Consider the following 20,778-nt stretch of genomic DNA (forward strand, 5'->3'; position numbering starts at 1 on the left):
CCTGAAATTGGTGGAGCTATCAGAAGCTAAACAAAAATTATTTTGACTTGCACTTGAAACTCATTCTTTCGCAAGTACCTGTGCATTTTCTCTTACAGAAGCTGCGCTGGTAATTGAGTATGTAGCCTTTTTAAGAGAGTGAAGAATATTATGTTGCACAGTACCTAGCAACGTAAGGCAAGATGAAAAAAATTCTTCACCACAGGTCCTACAGGATCCCAAGTTAATTTTGCAGTGGTAGGGTGTTCAAACTTTGATAACTGCAGTCTACTAACATTCTCTCATGCTGGCCCGTATGCTAGTTGATTTTGACACATCTGAAGTAACAGTATTTCATGTATTTCTGGGAGCTGTGTGCTACTGAAAGTGCAAAGGGACACCTGTAAGGCATTTTGATACTTCATCTTTGAAAGAAAGTTACATGGTTTAACATACAGCTGAATATATTAGTTTTCCAGGGACTGCTGAAACAAAGCAATTAACTGTAAACTGGCTTTTATTTATGGAAAATGGAATGCTTCATTAACAAACATTTTAAATGGGATATGAACAACACATTACAAAACAAATGAGTTCACGTTGGATTGAGTGACATAATATGGCAGCAGCTTAAAAAAAAAAAAAAATTACACTTACAGTAGCCCATAAGTTACAATTAATGGTAACCCTGGGTAACAGATTAATTTCAGTTGCCACCTTGCATTAAAAGTTAAAACACATTCAGTAGCGACGGTTGAAACGAGGATCATTAGGTCTGTTTGCTCTCTCCTGGCCAGCAAATCCTTCTCCTTGCATTCCTCCTCCATGCATCATCTGACTTTGGTTGCCACCTTGCATGAAACCTCCACGCCTAGAAAGTTATTCAGATGTTTTAATTTTCTCTTGTGACTCTGGTAGTCACGTTGACATAATGGGTATTCTTTTAAAACTTTTTGCGTGATTTTTCACTCTTCAATAAGATGCACTACATAAAACCCATGGCAATATTTTATTATTCCTTGATGTTTAAATAACAAATCAGATATCTAACTGATGCCCCCATAAAATATGTCTTTGGCCAATTTAAACCAAAGAAATGCCCCTTGAAAGGGAAATAAACACTTTGCTCTTTTTAAAGTTCTTACCCTGACATGCCTCCACGATGCATCACGTGACCAGGTCTGCCTCTACCTCCACCTAAAAAAGTTCAAATGCTTCCTTTATATCCAAAGTAATAGTTTTACTTCATCTCCAAGGATAATAATGCCTGTATTTTCTGTTTTACGTAGCACAACTAATGAGCTGTTGTGCCAGAAGCATACCTTGCCATCTCTCATGATCCCGTCCTATCATTCCTCCATCCACACTGCTCTGCCATGAACGATCTTGATGTCCTTCAAACTTTCGACCATGATCTCCCCAGTCACGTCCATCCCTGCAGAAGTATGAAATTCATACCTTCTCACATTAGCCAGAGCACACAAAATAGATTCAAGTAAAACAACTAAGTCACAAACTTACTCAAATGCTTTACCAAGGCACATGCAAATCTTGTACTGCTATCTGTTAAATCTCAGTAATAAGTCTTCTGTTCAATCCAACTAACATGGCAAATAAGAAAATAGGATTTCTTATCTGGTTTATGCTACATTGATGTCCCAGTTTACTCCAAACATCCTAGCTTGTTGTTTTGACCAGTCAATTTATTTTTGGTGTTTTCGGTATGCTTGCTTATTCACAGGACTTATTAAAACAAACAAAAAAAATCCCTCAAAACACACCCCCCACACCCCTCAATCTGTAAGCATTTTATTGTTTTCCTTTCAAAGGACTGACAGGATGGTGCTTCCAACAACTACAAACTGGGGAAGAACTACTACCCTGAAAATACCAAGCATTGATAGTAATGCTAGGTAAAATTAATGGAAAACATGAAGACTTTCAGATGTGAAGTTATTAAAAAGAAAAAAAAAAAAAATCACACCAAAATGCCTGTTTTGATGCACAAGGCAAGCTGAAAGAGCTACTCATTTGTAGTCCATCCAACAGAGAACAGACTTGGGGTGAAAGCTAGAAAAAAAAAAAAAAAGGTACTTCCAAAAGCTGCGTCCCACTTTCACATGTGGAAATATTCCTTAGATGCACAAGAAAGAGTATTTTCAGTTAAGTATACTAACCGTGACTGTGGGGGTATCCCTCTACTTTCACTCATTCTTCTGTCAGATCCATAGCTACCCCAACTTTCCCGAGAGTCTCGTGAATGACGGTCTGGTCCTCCATGGCGCTCATCTGGATAATGCTAAAAGGCAAAGAACACTTACAGGACTGCCCAAACCAGACTCTTTCATTGTTTAAAGTTGCTCTGCTGCAACTACTCAATCTCAGAATCATTCAGGATGGATGGGACCTCCTGAGATCATCTAGTCCAACCCCCCCGCTCAAGTAGGGTCAGCCAGGGCAGGCTGTCCAGAACAGTCTCCCATTGGGTTTTGAGTATCTTCACAGCTGGAGACTTCACAACTTCCCCATGCAATCTGTTCCAGTGTTTGACCACCTTCACAGTTTAAAAAAAAAAAAAAAAAAAAAAAAAGTGATTTAAAGGTGATTTGATTTGTCTTCAAATGGAATTTGATGTGTTTCAGTGGGCACTACTGAGTAGAGCCTGGCTCCATCCTCTCCATACCCTCCCTCTTGTGAGGTATTAATGCACATTGATAAGATAACCCCTGAGCCTTCTCCTCTAGGCTGAACAGTTCTGGCTCTCAGCCTCTCCTCATACAAAAGATGCTCAAGGCCCTTAATCATCTTTGTGGCCCTAGGCTACACTTACTGCAGTAAGCTCTTATCTTTCCTGTACTGGGGAGCCCAGCAGTGGACACAGTATGCCAGATGAGTGCCAAGTAAAGAGGATGGACCACCTCCCTCGACCTTCTGGTAACACTCTTCCTAATACAGATGCTACTGACCTTCTTTACCAGGAGGGTGCAGTGCTGACTCATGGTCAGCTTGTCCAACACGACTCCAAGGTCCTTCTCTGCAAAACTGCTTTTCATCTGGTTGGTCCCAAGCATGTACTGCTGCACAGGGTTATTCCTCCCCAGGAGCAGGACTTTGCATTTCCCGGTGTTGAACTTAATGATATTCCTCTCTGCCCAATTCCCCAGCCTATTCAGGTCCCTCTGAGTCTCACAGCTTAGCCATCAGTAAAGGGCACTTGAGGATTCCGTGACTCCACAAAATTAATCTCTCACTGCTTGAATGTGCCCTGAAGGTCTTTCCCCCAGCCCTCAAAAACCTGGAAACATCTCTACTAGTTTTTGCTGTTATTTCCATGCAACCTCACAGAGTGAATTTTATGCATACTTTGTACCTTTGTCTTTTCTACACCATCTTTTGGAATACTCTACCTCTTTAACACAATTCACTTGTTTTGTTTGATTTGTATCAGAATAACTATGTCTAACTTTTATAATAAGTCTTTGAAGTAAATTTCATCTTATTAAAAAACCCCAATATAATCTGGTTATCAAGACATATTTTGGGAGATACCATTTAATTCTTAACTACTGAAATTTAATCTGACACACACTATAGAAAACCAGGTTATAAGAAGCTAAGATGTTTCTGTAGCTTTATAAAGCAACTCACTTGTCCATCCCGATCTCCCATCATTGTCCTTGATCCATCTCTCCTACAAGCAGACAATTAAAATCAGACTGTGGTAGTAAAACATACAGCAGTCTATAAAAATCCATCTACATAACAACACAGATGAAAAATCCTGTGCCAACATTACCTACAAAAGGCACGAACAGCTGAAACATATGCAAAACATCACACATTTTGGATTCCTGGAAAACCCAGTTAGTCCTAAGGTATAAACCAGGATATTCTTGTTAAGATGCTAGATGCCTATAATATTATTTAGAAATTTTTCATAATCCTACAAATGTGTGAAAGAGCATTGCAAGCAGACACTGAACAAGCCTGCCAGAAGGTTTAACTCATGGCACAGTACAGATGTCTTCATGATTATGTAAGAAAAAGTCCACAGCCACTAAGACACACTTAAACCAAACACACAGTGAAGGCAGCAAAATGTGACATTAAATACATTTTTGTCTTTCAATTTCAGTGTACTGCCACAGCAACACAGTGGAGGTAAGATACCAACCTGTCTATTGAATGGTCTTGATAGCGGCCACGATCCCTGTGATCAAAGTCATGGAAGCGATCTTGGCGACTGAAATCTGAATGGTACCTATCATTCATTGCCATTCGTTTTGCCTCTGGCCAGTATGGATCATCTCTCCTGAAACAAAGAACATACTCATTTTAGTACGTAATAGTCAAGATAATTGCTTTTGATATTGTTCCTTCCTTCCAAACTGTGCAAACCAGAAGAAGGGTAATTAAGTTCAAAAGGGAATAGAAAAACCTCAGAGAGGACAGTTTGATGGGCTATTAAACATAATAATCTCAATGCAATCAACAACTGCTGATTAATGGAAGTTGAGAGCATACAGGTAGCTTTTTATAGCACAGGCTGATGGGACAGAACCTGGCAGCAACATTTTCCACTTGCATCATTTGTATTTGCTGGTTTTACCTGCCATCTATGTCGTATGGTCTTCTCATTGCAGACCGACGTTCTTGCTCATAGCGCAGTTGCTCATGCTGGCGTCGCAGCTCTTCTCTTTCTCTCTGAATGCGATCTTGTTCTCTTCTCCTTTCGTGCTCTATGTGCATTCGTTCTCTTTCCAGTCTTTCTCTTTCCATCCGTTCTCGTTCAAGACGCTGCCTTTCAATTTCTAGTCTCTCACGAGCAATCTCAAGCCTCTCCCTTTCTTCCCGTTCCCGGATAGTCTGCAGGTGCTGCTGTCTCTCCCGACGTTCACGTGTGCTATTTTAACAGAAAAATCCCCAAAGGTTACAGATCTAATACTTCAACAAATAAAGGAAGTTAAAAAGGAAGAAAAAACCTGAAAAGGTAGTATTAAAAATTAAAACCACAGTGACCACAAACTTGCATCAGCTCCTTGAAATTACACTTGGGGGGTGTGTGGGAGGGAGGACACAGAGGGAAGACACTCAGCGTATACATGAATTACTTGTATCTAGAGACTCATCATATTACTCCCACAAAACCCACCTGTGGGGGAAAATAGTTCTATATGGTCAGGAAAATTTGAATCCAAATGCCCCAAGCTCATTCCTTCTACAAATAAGGAATTCTTCTTGTATGTTTCAAATAAAACATACATCTCTGAAGAAGCCAGAACAGTATCCTGGATAATATGACTCCACTAAGGCTCAGAAATCTACCTAGGAGAGAGAAACTTTTTCCTCTCCAGTAAGAATGATGAAAGCATTTTCCCCCTGTCCAATTCAACTTACTTTAGGTAACTAATAAAAGTTTTGTAATGTGTGGAAAATGTTTTAACATGGAATTCAGGTCACAGTTTTAGCAAGGAATTTGAAAGATGGCCACTACCACCTTTATCCTGTGTTAAACATCATGAAAACAGAAATAAAACCCCACCAAAAATAATTAAATACCTAACTTATGTTCTTAACTAAAAAGATACAATGTGGAAACTTTGAAAGGTTGCAGGAAAATCCCCCAACTTCTCTAAGGACACAATGTACTTAAATACAAAAATATTAATCTTGTTTTGTTTCAAACACTATGGAGACTTTGAATGCTCTAAAAAAAAGACATTTATTCTGAGAAAGACAACTTTTCTCCTGGTCTTTCCTTCCCTGTTTATTTGAGTGTGGCAAGTTTAAAATTATCATTTCACCTCTACTATAATGCATGCTTAGCTAAAGAGAGCAGCATACTTAAATCAATCTAAACCACAAAAAGTACAAAATGGAGCAAGAACAAAAAACAAACTGCATTTTTTTTTCCCCAAACACATTTTCAAGCTTAGTATTAACAGAGTCAATAATTGGAGCTTTCCCAATTCAATACACGTGACCCACAAACATATAACAAATGACAAGTAAAAAACAAAATCAAACCCCACTTTATCTCTTAGTTATTTGAATAAAAATGTATTCATTCTAGAAAAAAAAATATTTCCAACAATTTCACTGTTGCTCTTACCGGCGCTGCTCTGCCTCCCTCATTTTTCGCTGTGCTTTAATTTTGTCAAATGGCACAATGCCTTGTCTCTCTCTGCTCTCTGATTTGCGATCCTGGCTCTTAATGCTCTGTATTTAATATTGAAGTAGAGACACTTAATGGAGTACATTTATAAAAGGACAACTACCACAAACAATACATTTCCATTCATACATATCATATCTCAAAGCTTCGTCCCGCATTTTTAAAAAAAGCTGTTTTTTTTCTAATGTTACAGACACACCATATATTAACAGAGTAATACTTGCCTTCCTACATATGTTTGGCAGGATTTAATTGCTGAACATGGTATCAGCTGTATGAAAGGTATTTTACTAATTAAGATCTAAATGCATGTTATAGAAACTCTAATTGGACAAATTGGTAAGACAAGTGTGGATTACATGCAGCTTGGCAGGATTCAGTATTTGTTTCTAACAAAAACCAACACATAATGTTTCCCATGCAGAAACATTACTTACTCTGTCTTTTGATGCAGTTGATGTTTTCACACTAATTACAGGTTCTCCTTTGGATTTATCCATTACTACCGTTCTCTCTGTTCCTTTACTTGCTAAATACATCAGGGGTTGAGGGGAAAGAGATGGAAAAAACAATCAAACTACATAACCCACACCACTCATTGCTATGCCAGATGTTCTCTAAAATGTGAAAATGTGCATTTAGCCCTCTCTCCAAAAATCATTTTTTCACTACACCTATTCCAAGCGCTTCTGTTAAGGATGACCCAATGTCAAATACCCTCCCCGCCACCTCTTTATACCTTCTGGATTTCCAACTAAGAACCAGAAATAATTCTAGAACATTGGCAGTTCTTTGGAAAGAACTACCTACAATTAATTATTCATACTTCACCATATCTTTTACTTTATGAAAAAAAGAATAGCCAAATTACCCGACTTAATAGTTTTAGGTTGATCTGATGAACCAGACTTCAGTTCATCTTTATCTTTTTTTTCCTTTTCATCTTTGTCTTCTGCCTTTTTAGGATCATCTTTTTGGTCAGATTTCTCATCCCTTTTAACACTGCCAGGTCTATAGATAGATATTGATATAGATTAGACTAGTACAGAATAAGAGAAAAGCAACACAGTAACAAAGTAGAATTCTGATGTGATAAGAGAGTAATAATTAGATTTCCAAAGATTTCCTTCTACAACTTCCTACACCATAAAATAAGACAATTGGACCATGCTGTGCAGTTGTCATAAAAACTTGCCTGTGATTCAGATACCTCAACTGGAGACAAAAGGAAAAATTCACACCACCATGTGCTTAAAGCCCACAAAGTTTCTTATACAACATGACAATTATGAAATGCCAATGTGAACCATTTTTGTTGGGCAACTAGGTGAGATAAAGGCAAAAACTTCTCAGCAAATAGCATTTAATAGGAGTTATGCCTCAAGAAGATAATTAAAGCAAAGGACTTAGTGTCTTATTCACTGTCTTAGTGTCTTTTTTAGCTACTTTCAGTAATGCTAGAGAGAAAAAGCATACTGCTGAAGAGGAACATGTTCTGGAAACAAGATCTTGGACAACTGATCTTTAACTGTTTGTGACCACAACTACCTGAGAAAGCCCTATTACTATGAGAAAAAAATTTAACACGGACAGTGACATACTGATGAAAATTCTCCAATAGTCTTTCCTATAGATTTATGACATGAAAGCACCACAATCTTCACTAAAACCCAAACATAGCTAAATTAAAAGGTATGCTTGAAAATGCAATTTTCCAATGCCTACCTTAAAGCACATAACAGAAGTGTGTTTAGTTAGGCACTGAACATCAACAGAGGTTTACCTTGTAGTAAAAGTTGGAAAAATGCATCTATCACTCTTTTTGAATGTTTGTCACAGAAATTCTTACTGTGACTTTGTTTTTCCTGACAAATCAACATAGACTGAAGAACAGCAAAACACCTTTGCACAGAGAATTTTTACAACAGTACCTCTCACTGACTGTTTCTTTCTTTGCTTCATTCTCTTTTTTTTCACTTGGCTTCTTCCCAGCAGGTTCATTTTTTGCCTGAAATTTATTTTGCACATCATCAGCTGAGAATGTGGTCTTGATCACTTGTACAATCTGATGGTAATGGGATATCTTTGAGGATCAGTACTCACTTTTTCTACAGAAATTATTTTCCCATGTAACTCTGTTTTGTGGAGGTGAGTAATACACTTTGTTGCTTCCTCAGCTGTAGACATCGTAACAAAGCCGTAACAGCGAGCACCAGGACTGCGAGCATTGGTGACCACTTTTGCACCTACCACCTTTCCAAAATAAAGGTATTACACTCACTGTAACAAGTGCCCACCATTTAACAGCAAGAAGTACAAGCTCCATTTCTACTCTGTTTTATTCCTGTCCATCATCATTCAGGAAATTTCTATTTTTAAGAGACTGACAAATACAAAAGAAGCATTGCTTGGAGCCAATCATGCTTCTGTTGCCAATGCAATGCTGCAAAAGCTGCATCAATAGATGGGAGCCAAAGACTGAATTCTGTTCTGAAGAAAGCCCGTTGTTTTTATTTAAAAAAACAAAACAAAACAAAACAAAACCCGCTAACTTTACATCATAATTTTGCTTAAGTATAAGGAAGTAAAAACCTAATAAAAAATTGTAAGCAAATTTCCACCCAAATGCTAGCTCAACTGCCAAGTCCCATCTCCCCTCAAAAAAATGTTTTCATGTCATAGCTAAGAGGCAGACCCACAATGTTATCTACAATCTTGTTTAAGAAACAGGAAGTTTCCCTCAAAAGTATAACTTGAAAAAGCCCACATAAAACACCTGTTTTCATAAATGGTGCTTACTTATGCTCGTATATTCAATACAGTTCACTTTCTATTACAGAAATCAATCATATTTCACAGAGGTGTTATATTTTAAAGTACAGCTGAATAAAGAACATACTTTTGAGTATTTGATTTATTGCAGATGTACATTTACTTCTAGAAGTTTGCCTCTGCTAATACTGCAAAGAAAATAACAGTAATTTGATTTAAATGACTAAACGTTACCATGGCGTCTAAGTAGAGGCAAATACTAGGTTGGCTGTTGCGTATTTTTTAATTACATTTAAAATTTTGTGGCACATATCTATGATCAACATTTCAGGTTACCAGATGGAATTCTGAACAAATAAATGGAAGAAAAGTATTGCATTTTTATTGTTACGAGGAACATTAAAAAGGTTTTGTTTACTAGTCTCATGACTTTCAAACTCAAAGCTGCTATGCTTAATCCATTTTTGCCACCTATTGTAAAGTCACATTTAAGTTCCAGAGTATTTTCATTAGTTAAACATTCAATAGCAGATTGCTAGCACATACAGTTTTCTTTTACTACAATCTGCTGACAGTCATCTTTAAATAGGCTTCAAAGGTTTGACAAAAATCCTTACTGAGGTCTCTGACATCATCAGCCTTCTATTAAACTAGCTCGTTCAATTTCCTGACAGGGAGATTTAACTTGCCATTTTGTCTATCATTAATAACAGCTGCAGGACCTGGCCCCCGCTCCCTCCAAACCAACCCCCAACCCCTCCCACCAGAAGTACCCAAACAAGTGCTTTAAAGCACTTGCTAACTCTAGACAAAAATAAAATTTCAGGTACCAAAGCAATTCTTAAGATATACCCCAATAATTATGTTTCAACATTTACTGCATGTTTTACTTATTCCTAAGGAAGTCTTCAATAAGCACTGTTAAATTCACTGTAGACTGAATTTCCAATGGCTGAAGATACTATACTACAGCACAGGAGACAGAACTATACGTCAACAGTCATTGACTGTTTCAAATAAAGGACTGTAAATGGAACTTTATATTTGTTTGGAAGTGAGCGACAGAATAAAAAAGCAGTCATTCAGTGTGTACTTCAGCAATTTTTTCCTTGATATCCCACAATATTTTTGATAATTTGATTCCTTTCACTGGTATTTTCAGTGACAGGAGCTTAAGAAGTCTTGTTAAGACAGTTTCAAATGGAAAAAAAACCAAACCAAACAAAAAAACCCCCTTACCTTCCCATATTTGCTAAACAGATTCTTCAAATCTGTAGCTCTGGTAGTGGAAGCCAGTCCACTCACCCAAAAGTTTCTACCAGAACCGCTAGCAGTGCGACCTAATTAGGAAAACAAAACCAAAACATACCCAAAATCCTAATTATTTCAACAACTACTTCTCAATTAAAAAGCAGCAGTTCCACAAATCTTTTATTTTTTTAAATCGTAGAGCAAATGAAATGCAATGTGTAACATTCTCCCTGCCATGATTCACATTCCTGAAGGCAAGTAGTATTACAAGTCCAAAAACTTTAAGATGGAACTACAAGCTTTGATACGTACAACAGAAGTATGTTATGTCATTCTTCAAGCAACTGAACTAGGGCATCTCTGAAGTGAGATGTGCCTGGATAGATCCCACTAACTGCACTTACAGGAAAAGACATAAGATCTGCTAGAGTTCCAGGAACTGTGTTAGTACACATGTAAGCTCATGTCTTGCCCTCCTTATCTCCTCAACTCCAAAGGAATGAGGATGGGATGGAGATTAACTGTACCTCTCAAAGGAAAGACATTCACCATAAAAAAAGCAAGAAGATTTCTCTCCTATTTCTGCCCATACAGATTCCATAGTTAGGGATATGAAGCCTGTGACTTCAGTTACAGTGGTTAGAAAAGACCTAGCTTTCTTTAACTATGCAAGAACTAGAGAACACCTATCCAATTTGGCATCTAAACTAGAAAGATAATTTTATAAATGCTTATGTAAAGTCTGAAAACCCAAAGTCTAGTGTTTAAAAAAGTGTTTGAGCTGAACTCCAAGTTTTAGTGTTTGCATTTCAACACGAAGCACTTAAGCTGATATAGTGTTTCCAGCCTCCTTTGAAATGTCTTTACAGTCCTTTTATCAGTCTTGGTAGTGGCCAGTTCCAAGGCTTCAATGAATGGAGTGAAGCAGGTTTCAGTCCAGCTACCTGCTTCCAAACCATCTGCCTTTTTTTTTTTTTTTTTGGTGATGTATGGAATTTCTCAGAACTGCTTTCATTGAGGGGAGACAGTTCTTCCAGAACCTTTCTAAAATGCTATTTTATTTGAGTGTCTTTCCATCTCCTACTTCCAGATATTTTTTGTCATTGTCTCAAACATGAGCTTAGCACTGAGAACATTATTGTTAATATTTACACAAGTTCCCTAGGGAAGCATGCAATCATTTGTGCCAATCTCTTTAAAAAAACAGAGGTCTTTTGTATATAGCAGACTAAGTCTACACCTGCCATCTTCTAGTCTCAAGAATTGCATTGACAAAGGTATGTCGTGTGCAAACACATGGGAGATATATTGTCTTGGTGTTTCAAAAAGCTGAGCCATAGGCTTTGATGCTTTTACTCCACACACTTCCTCTACAATTTTAAAATAGCCACCTGCAGTTACACTGGCACCAGCATCCTGGAGAAAAACGAGCACTTTCTTCTATTTTACTGTCGACTTTTTAGATTATTTAAACTACATTAATATCCTTTTTGAATAAGCTTCGATCAGTCTTAACATCTCCAGTTTTTGCCCTCCCATAAGACTTAAAAGAGGTGCTCCTGCAATGGTACTGCACTTTCAAGATAAAGACAGACTGGTACTATAAAATCTTCTCTAACTTAGAAACTAGAACGATATGGGTATTGGGAGCCAACCCTCAACACTGGAGACATCTTTCAGCTACGCATAAATCAACTGCCAAGTCTAGACTTATGAACTCATAAATTTATTTTTCTACACTTATTAATACAGCCCTCATAATGAATGCATGGAAGATGGAAAACTCCTTGTCCTAAATAAAATCCTTTCATACAGGTGTGGAAACAGCAACGTATGAGTCCGAACTGACTTGTACGTAGTTCTGTACCTTTTTTCTGGGTCAACCGCTTTGCTCTGTATGCAGAGAAAGTTACATAATGAAGTGGCTACCTCTCCCCAGTGCTGCTTACTAAGCCAGAAAATGATTTAAAACAAACGTTATGGAACACAGCACATCCTTTGGAGGAAGGTATGCAGGGGCAAGGTTGTTATCAGACACCCAGGTTCCTGAAGCCTGTTTTGAATGCAAACTTCAAGAAGAGTTTTCCCAGTCCACAGAAAAAAATACACTCAAGTCCCTGGGTAAATGACAGCATTCACAAAACACTCTTTTAAATATTCTGAAATAAGAGAACATAAGATTACAGACTGTATACAAGAGGTAAACAGACCCTAATGGAGCTGATAGTGAGGTCCAGTAGCTTGCAGACATGTATAACCCCAGATCTTGGAAAAAGTAGCTGACAATGAGTTCAGTCTGTGTTGTAAAACCCAATTGAACCCTGTCCAGTTAGTAGACAGATCTCATAAGGAGTTTTTTGGCTATTACAGGAATTTCTGGAACTTCCATGCTTACCATGCTGAACTACCTGCCTGCAGTACGGAAGAAGAATGTTAACAGTCAGTTCTAAATTTTCTGCCCCGGTCAGGCAGAAGAGAATAGAGAGGTAGGGTGAGCTGCAAAGACTCAGCAGCCTGATGTATTCAAAGGAAGAAGTATGATGAAAAAAAGGAGCAGGCACCTGACAGTGTTAATCAAGAAATTCTCATCTTGCTTATGATTCATATTTGCACCATAAATAGGATCTGTGTGGACAAAGATTTAATAATGTCAATCTAATTTGAAGATGTTAAGCTGTAAGTTTCTGTGGCATTTAAATATATGAATACTAGATTTCAAATTATTTCAGCAAAACAGAGGACAGTATGAAGAATCACAAGCATTTAGCAAAGCAAACACAATTGCTAAAAGGCTCTTGACTCACTAACAGCTGTTGGTAAGTGTCTTCAGTGCCATGAAGGACATATTTGCCACGTATTAATGTCTATCTCTAACGATCAAGATACAAACAAAAGGGTGTGACACAGATGTCCTTAGAAAATGCATAAAAGGAAAATAGTTTTTTTGGCATAAAGAGATTAAAAAAAAAATCCAGAAAGAGGTGAATTATTTATGATACTTAACAACTGCACAGATACCAACGCTTTCTCACTGAATACCCCATTCAGTACAAAACCAAGTTTCTCCAAGAAATCTAAAGTTCTATTGTTGAAAAGAAACATACCTTTCTCATCCTTTGAGATTATCTTTGTATCTCTGTCCTCCTCAACAGGGCTAAAGACAAAACACCACATTGTTCAAGTCAGAAAGAAAAATTACTAAATATAAATTATGAAAAATGCTAAAATTAAATACCTACCAGAAAATATGTTGCAAATGAAAACACACCTTTGTATACTTGATTTAAGAAATCTGACAAGAAATAATGAAGTCAGATTCTTAAACAGACTTATATTAGGAAGACGTTTACAAGTAAGCGTAATTTAAGAAAACAACCTTTGAAGGTTGAGGAAGGAAAGAAATCAAACCCTCTGTGTTTAAAAAAAATAAAAATATCTGCACATGGAGAAATAAAACAGACTCTTTAGCAATAGGCTACAATTTCATCAGTCTCGGTGGCCAATTGAAGGAAACAGCTTATTCGCATCACTTAAGGACCAATGAAAAAAAGATAGCATCTGGTCTATAACGGAGAAAAAACAAACCTCTTTTTCTGATCACCGCCCTCACTGGTTGAGGACTCTTTAGTGGCAGGGGATTCCTCAGAATTAGCTTTGTCTTCTGTTTTCTTGGCATCTTCTTTGCTACCTTTGGCTTCAGGACCTGCGCCTTTTTCCGCTGTTTCCCCACTAGAGGCTTCCAGGCCTTGGGAGCGTTTGCTACTCTGATCGCTTAGGGTCTCTACTACTAAAGATTCAGAGTCCGGTTTCTCTTCCTCTATTGTCTGTTCACTTGTCTCCCCTTTTGCTACAACTAAACGCTTTGCTTCCTTCCTTGCCATAGCTTGTGCCGATTTGCTGTCCAAATCTAAAGCATCTTCCTCCAACTGAGCGGCAGCAAGAGCGTCCTCTTCCTCTGCTAGCCTCTTGCCTGGCACCACGTTACTTGCTTCCTGTGCATGTGGCCGCTCCGCTTCGGAAGTTTCTTCGTTAAGTAGTTCAGATTTACAAGTTTCCCCCAAAATGTCGAGTATTTTCTCATTTTCTACGGATTTAACAGGAATAGAATGGCACAAGATTTAATCACCAGGGAAATACAGCAATCACAAATGTGGAACTGGCATGGCTGCCACACTAACACCAAGAGAACTTCTAAGCTACACAGAGATTGGAAAACCCTAGTGTACACAGTGTTAAAAGTACTACGCTAACCGCTCTCTGACAAACTACCAAATCAGCCCTAAAATGTTAACAGGGAAGAAAAATGCCCCCACAGATTTAACAAAAACCTTCTGGCTGATCCTTGATATTCTTCATGAAATCGTTCAGCTCTGTTTCTTCTCTAGTTAGCTTCCAGAGTCCGAGATGCTTAACTGAACGTAACAAGGCACTGAGGGTTCAATTTTTAAATTTCTGTGAAATTCTTTTAGCAGACAGTCCAACATGAGAACTGGGCATCTTCTGATGGTGCATGAGTGTGTTTGCAGTCCAGAAAGTGAAAAGTATCTGTATGAAATTTCCATGAAGAAACTCTCTTCTTTCTTCTGTATCCAGTAACAACTAATCTTTACCTTTTAATGCCCTATAATATCTTTTTACTGCTTTCACTGCTCTCTACTTAGTAACAGAGTTAAGGTGTGTGCGATATCACAAGATCTGTTTACAAGTAGAATCTTTAGCTTTTAAACTGTGATTAACTTCTCTAAATCCATTTATGTAGTTTAACAAGTTTTTAAACCATTTCATTTCACTGGAAATATTTCAAAGATGACAAGCATCACTTCACAGATCTGGGGATATGATTGGGTTTCCAATCTCTATGACCCTGCATGATCTGGATTGTCCATCATAAAAATAATGCAAATTATGTTTGTTTGCTTGTTTTTTTAATAGTTAATGGTTTAAAAAGTATTAGTTGAAAAGACAGGAATATGTTTTTCTTTAACAGTACCTGGCTCCAAGTGTAGCTTCTCCATTTTCTGTTTGGGAAAACAAACACAGAATGAAGATTTCATAAAATGTATTTCGTAACACAGAATAATAGCAACCCCCTGCCCAATCCAAAGATTGAAAACTACACAAATTCACCTACTACATTTAGCACTTTTTTTTACCATCCACTGGAACTGAGTATTTTACATAGGTAATTTTTCTGGCACGTTAAAGCCAAATCAAAATATCAGCCACAATTGTGTGTCATGTCTAATATGTAATGTTAAAGAAACTGATAAAGTAATCTTTGTGTACCATATCAACCACACAGTGAAAAACAAACCCAGCTACTACTTGATATGATCAGCAGGAGAAAGAAGAAATCAACAGTACAAGACCATTTTTATTTGCCACAGAAGTGGAGGAAGTCTTGATAGCTAACTGAAAAGTAGGGAAAAAACACAGGGCATTCTCATTTGACAGACTGTATTCTGAGCAAGATCATGTATGTCCTGGATTCTGTTACAACTTCATATTATGGTCATGTTTGCTTTTCTGTAGTATGAGCACAGAGTGAGTACCGGTAATAACAATCTGGAATACAGCTACATTTTCAATTTACCTTAATTTCAATTAAATCAGAAGAAGAGGCATCTAAATTGTTTTCAATTTCATCGTAATCTTCCTAAAAGAGTAAAAAAGGAATTATAGCATTTCTTACAAAAAGTAACATTACCTTACAGAGAAATACTACTGTATTCAATTTTCCCTAGCAATAATATGAGAAGTTTTTTCCCGTATTTTTGACAGATCTCAGTTGCTACTTCAGATTGTGACCTAAGAATGAGGAGCAACATATAAATATTCTTGATGATTAAACATCTTGCTCCAGTTACCTTTCATTTTAATTTTAACATGACATTGTCTATTTCAAAGTTATTCTTATTTAGAGCGGAAATTTATTTCACATTTCCATGGTTACTGTACATAACATGTTTTTCCATTTTCCCACTTTTTTACTTCTTTAGTTTCTAACTGAAAAAAGAAGTTAGAAACAAAGCTAACTTAGGTTTCTACTTCTCCAAAAACAGAACACGTCCCCAAAATCTTCCTTCCTTAAGAGCTGATGGTAAGACTCAACCAAAGCTCATCAGTTATATGATTCACAACAGCTCTAATTTACAGAACATCAGAAAATTGCCTTTCAGGCCAACTGGATGTTGTTACAGTGACTCTTTTCAGAAGATAAATGATAAAAGTTGAGACAGACACCACAGGCCTAAAATAAATAAATGAATAAAAACATAAGGAGGCAAGGAATGATAATATGTTCAGTTTTGGGAGTGAACAGCCCGAAATAAAAAACCCACAAAAACACAAGGATCCAAGGAAGGGTAATATTTGGGGATTGAACGTAACATATAGATTACGGTCTTCATTCAGTAGCAGGAGACTGTGCTGTCTGTAGAAGACATTGCAAATTGCTCTCAAAACTGAGTCGTAAGCCCAGCAATGTCAGAACAGGGCAATACACAATACATAAAGATTTTCTTGTTTATTAATCTCTATGAGAAAACTGTGCAACACAAATTCTTTAAACCAAAGCATTATTTCTGCAGAAAAGATTTCCAAATTATCTGTGAGTTGAAAGCATGTTTCTTTCTCTCTGTGAATGTAAATACCTAGATGGCTGGGTATATGCATATATACATTTAAACACATATAAATGGGAAGAGAGAACACCAAAACTAATACATTACTCTCAATTCCAGGCTTCTTTCACAGCAAGCAGCGATGTTACTGCAAGGTAAAGAAGGCTGTGACCTGTGTGCTGTGAACATTTCAAGCCTCCGACAGGTCCAAGAACATTTACTACTTAAAGAGCAGGACATGACAGCTGTTAATGTGAAATAGAATGCATATGATATTCATGTCCTATATTCTATTACCCTGACATAACTCATTCATGTGCCCATATACTTATTAAATAGCTTCTGAAAATTTACAAAGACCTCTGTTCACTTACCTCATTTTCTGTTAGCTGATCTGGAAGTTCTTTCATTTCTGCTTCGACATTGTCTTTATTATCCGACAGAGAATCAAGAATATTATCAGGACTATAGTCTTCTCCACAGTCTACAGCACTGCCATTATCTATTTCAGCTTCATCTAACACACTAATATCCATCATATCAATATCTTGCAAGGTATCCAGACTTGCTTCTATATCCTCCTACAGAAAGAAAAAGGGTAGATGTATATTTATTGTGGGTTAAATGGTACATATTCTTAGTAACAGCAATCATAATTTCACTTACCTGCCCATCTCTAGAGTTTTCTTCTAGTCCATTGTCTTCAACACCTTCTTCTTCTGGTTTTCTTCCTAAAAATAGTACCACTGAAGTGAGTTACAGCACTAAATTTCATAACATGTCTACTCTTCGCTGAATTATCTATTCAACACTGAGTTTGTTTCAACAAATAATCATTAAGACCCTGATTTAGAAGTCCAGGTCTGTCTGGACGTAACAGAGGACAACTTGCCACTTGATACAAGCGAACAGCATGAGCATGAAATAGAAGTAGCACAGCTACATATTTCAACAGCTACGGTCCTCTCATTCCACAACATTTCAATACCTAAAAAGACAACACTGCCTAGGAAGGTGTTCCATTTAAAATAAACACCTTATCATTGTTACAAAAAACATCCCTCTTACCATTTCAATAATTAAACTGATTTAGAATTAGTCTTCACTTTTAAGATCTTGGAGACACAGTTCATGTTTAGGCATATCTCTCACCAGCAAACTTGTATCACTATTCAAAAACAACTGCTCTTTCCCTATTTTTACCCTGTTAGCTTAAAGGAAGCAGCTTAAAAGTAAGTTCCAGAAAGTATCTTTTAGGAACTGGTTATGAACAATTCAAATAAACCACATGTAACATGGCCCACACAATATTTAATGATTTTGAAGCAAAATATACTTAAATCACTAATGAGCTATTTCAGAACAGTTTATTTTCAAAACAAGTTATAAAATGAAATATGACACTAACAAAAGTTAAACATGTTATTTGTGCAACAATGTTTCTAATTATTCCCACTATAATTTCTTGCATCTAAAAATGTATCCCAATAATGATGGAGTTTCAAGGACTTCTATGAAAAAAGGAAAATGTATATAGTTACAGCAAGGCAATTAGTACCCAGGTTGTTGTGGAGCCACCTTAATATAAGTTGGCAGAACTTTCCACAGGAGCTTACGCTGGCTGCAGCTGCTTGCTCTGTACCTGACACAATTCTACACTCATGGTCACAAGTACAGAAACACCTGCAACTTATGGTCTCATCTACAGGTTTCAAGATTTGCTAACAGAAGTATGGTAAGGTGTCAAATCATCATTTAAACTTGTTATCGTTCACTAATGCAACCGAGTTTTACCGTTTTCCCTAAGGGAAAAAGAAAAAAAACTAATGAAACAGAAGAAATCAACATCATATGCGAAGTTCTAGCTACATGGAAACAAAGGAACTGTATTTGTCTAGACTCCGTACCTTTGCTAGTTCTTTTTGGCATTCTCTTGTTGGTCAGTTCTGAGGCCACAGGAATTTCATCAGGATCTCCTCCTTCATCCTCAATGGCCTATCGGAGACAGCAGTATGACATCTATTATATTGTTTGTTGGTGTGCGTTTGTGCTGGTTTTGGATGGGATAGAGCTAAATTTCTTCACAGTAGCTTGTGTGGGGCTATGTTTTGGATTTATGGTGAGAACAGTGTTGATAACACAGGGATGTGTTAGTTATTGCTAAGCAGTGCTTACACAGGGTCAAGGCCTCTTCTGCTTCTCACCCTGCCCCACCAGGGAGCAGGCTGGGGGTGCACAACTTGGGAGGGGACACAGCTGGGACAGCTGACCCCAACTGACCAAAGGGATATTCCATACCATGCGATGTCATGCTCAGCAATAAAACTGGCAGGGGTGGAAGTTGGTGGGGCTGCCATTACTTGGGGACTGACTCGGCCTCAGTCAGTTGACAGTGAGCAATTGTTTTCTTTTACATCACTTCCTTTTCTTGGGTGTTTTTTAATTTCTCCTCCTCTCTGTTGTTCCCCCCCCCCCCCCCCCCCCATTTTTAAAAATTATTAAACTGCCTTTAACTCAATCCACGAGTTTGCTCTCACTTTCACCCTTCCAATTCTCCCCCCTGCACTGGGGGGGAGGAGGGGAGCAAGTGAGCAGCCATGTGGTGCTTAGCTGCCTACTACAGCCAAACCATGGCAGCATTTTTAAGGATTTGTCAGATGGAAACATTACCGTCTCACCGTAGTTCAGGTCATAAAGCCAGGCAGCCATATCAGCCGTTAGAAACACTGAACAGTATGGCGTTGTAACAACCCCACAACCAAATCAAGCTATAATTGATAAGCAAAGTTCCCCTCATCTGTCAGCAAGGCTCCCTGCTCGGCCGATAAGCGCTTTAACTGCATAAAACTGAGAGCGACCGCTACAGGAACTCAAGCGCATCTGACAGTATTTTTTCCTCAACGTGCAGGCCTATTAGAACCCATAAAACGGTCAGGACTGACTACGCTGTTCTGGCTTCACGGAAGTCTGTGAAAATACATTCCGGAGAGGTGAGAGATGGAGTCAGGTGAAGCGTGCCCAGAGGAAGCAAGAGAAGAGATACGGGCAAGGGGAGCGCGTGTATATGCTGGGGGAACAGAACAGGAAACCGGGGAAGGACGCGCATACGTGAGGGACAGGGAACGAGGGGAAGACCGGGGCCACCGCAGAGAGAAATCAGAGCAGCGCTCCGAAGGAACGACCACGGTGCGGGCGGCGGCGCGGGTGACCACACGCTGGAGTGCGAGCGGGCGACGCGGGTCGGGGGGTCGGGGCGGTGGCAAAAAGCAGCACAGCGGCGGGGCTGCTGGCAGTCCCCGCAAGGGCAACGGCTCCACAGCGGTGCGTGGAAAGGAGCAAGCCGCTCCCGAAGGACACCCCGCGGCTCCACGGGACTCAGCACTGGGAAGCAGCGGAGGGACACAGCAACCCCGCAGCCACAGCCCCGCTCGCGCTCCCCTTAAGGCCTCCCTCAGCACAGCAGCTCGGGACTCCGGGCTAGACCCCGAGCGCGCATGCGCCAAGCGCCCTCGGGCCGGGGACAAAGGACCCGGATGACGCCTCCCCCGCCCCCTCTGCCGCCGGGTCCGCGCCTCACCTTCCTCAGCCGCTCCATAAGAACGCTCTTGTTGCCGCCGCTGTCTAGGTTACGGCGCTTGAGCTCGGCCCGCAGGTCGATGACTCGCAGCTCGCTCAGCCGCCGGGTTTCAGGTTCCGAGCCGAGAGCCGCGGCCCCGCCAAGGGATGTGAAGTCCCCCAGCCCGGCCGCTGATTGACTCTCCGCCATCAAGGCCCCTTCGATATTCCGCCTCAAGCCCGAACGCACGGGAGAATAAGGCACAATCAAGCAGCTAACCTTGCGATCGCACCACAAAATGGTGGGGACACCAAGACGCGCCGAAGGTGGGGGGGGGGGGGGGGGAAGCCCGCTCCGCGCAGGCTCGGAGAGGAGGACGACAACGAGCAGGGGGGAGGGGGAAGGCGGGGCCTGGAAGGAAA

At 39.2% G+C, this 20,778-nt stretch overlaps 2 protein-coding genes across 2 annotated transcripts in view; one reads left to right on the top strand and one right to left on the bottom strand.

Moving 5' to 3' along the window:
• Nucleotides 1-17,157, top strand: part of MICOS13 (mitochondrial contact site and cristae organizing system subunit 13) — a 32,326-nt gene extending 15,169 nt beyond the window's left edge. Inside the window, exons 4-5 of the mRNA XM_049807656.1 lie at nt 4,115-4,140; nt 16,921-17,157. Of these exons, the coding sequence (XP_049663613.1) occupies nt 4,115-4,140; nt 16,921-16,959 (65 nt within the window). The 3' untranslated portion in view covers nt 16,960-17,157. The remainder of the gene's footprint in view (nt 1-4,114; nt 4,141-16,920) is intronic.
• On the bottom strand, nt 479-20,754 carry LOC126041654 (scaffold attachment factor B1-like). Its single transcript, XM_049807633.1, has 21 exons — nt 20,378-20,754; nt 18,708-18,795; nt 17,467-17,531; nt 17,175-17,381; nt 15,771-15,833; nt 15,168-15,195; nt 13,763-14,261; nt 13,282-13,331; nt 10,166-10,266; nt 8,258-8,407; nt 8,086-8,162; nt 7,026-7,165; nt 6,592-6,683; nt 6,092-6,198; nt 4,589-4,882; nt 4,154-4,291; nt 3,628-3,670; nt 2,157-2,278; nt 1,302-1,414; nt 1,125-1,176; nt 479-850 (listed from the first exon to the last, which is right to left on the bottom strand). Exons 1-21 carry the CDS (start codon nt 20,564-20,566, stop codon nt 721-723), a joined length of 2,748 nt encoding a protein of 915 aa, XP_049663590.1. The 5' UTR covers nt 20,567-20,754; the 3' UTR covers nt 479-720.
• Nucleotides 20,755-20,778: the final 24 nt, after the last annotated feature.

Source organism: Accipiter gentilis, chromosome 8 (assembly GCF_929443795.1).
Source record: "Accipiter gentilis chromosome 8, bAccGen1.1, whole genome shotgun sequence".
In the NCBI taxonomy this organism is placed as follows: domain Eukaryota; kingdom Metazoa; phylum Chordata; class Aves; order Accipitriformes; family Accipitridae; genus Astur; species Astur gentilis.

Excerpts from the sequence above, each read along its gene's own strand:
- LOC126041654 (XM_049807633.1), bottom strand. The coding sequence starts at position 20,566 with ATGGCGGAGAGTCAATCAGCGGCCGGGCTGGGGGACTTCACATCCCTT. Across the intron at positions 6,684-7,025 it reads ACCTAAAACTATTAAGTCGG|CAAGTAAAGGAACAGAGAGA; the intron begins GTAATTTGGCTA and ends TGATGTATTTAG. Across the intron at positions 851-1,124 it reads CATCGTGGAGGCATGTCAGG|GCGTGGAGGTTTCATGCAAG; the intron begins GTAAGAACTTTA and ends ATAACTTTCTAG.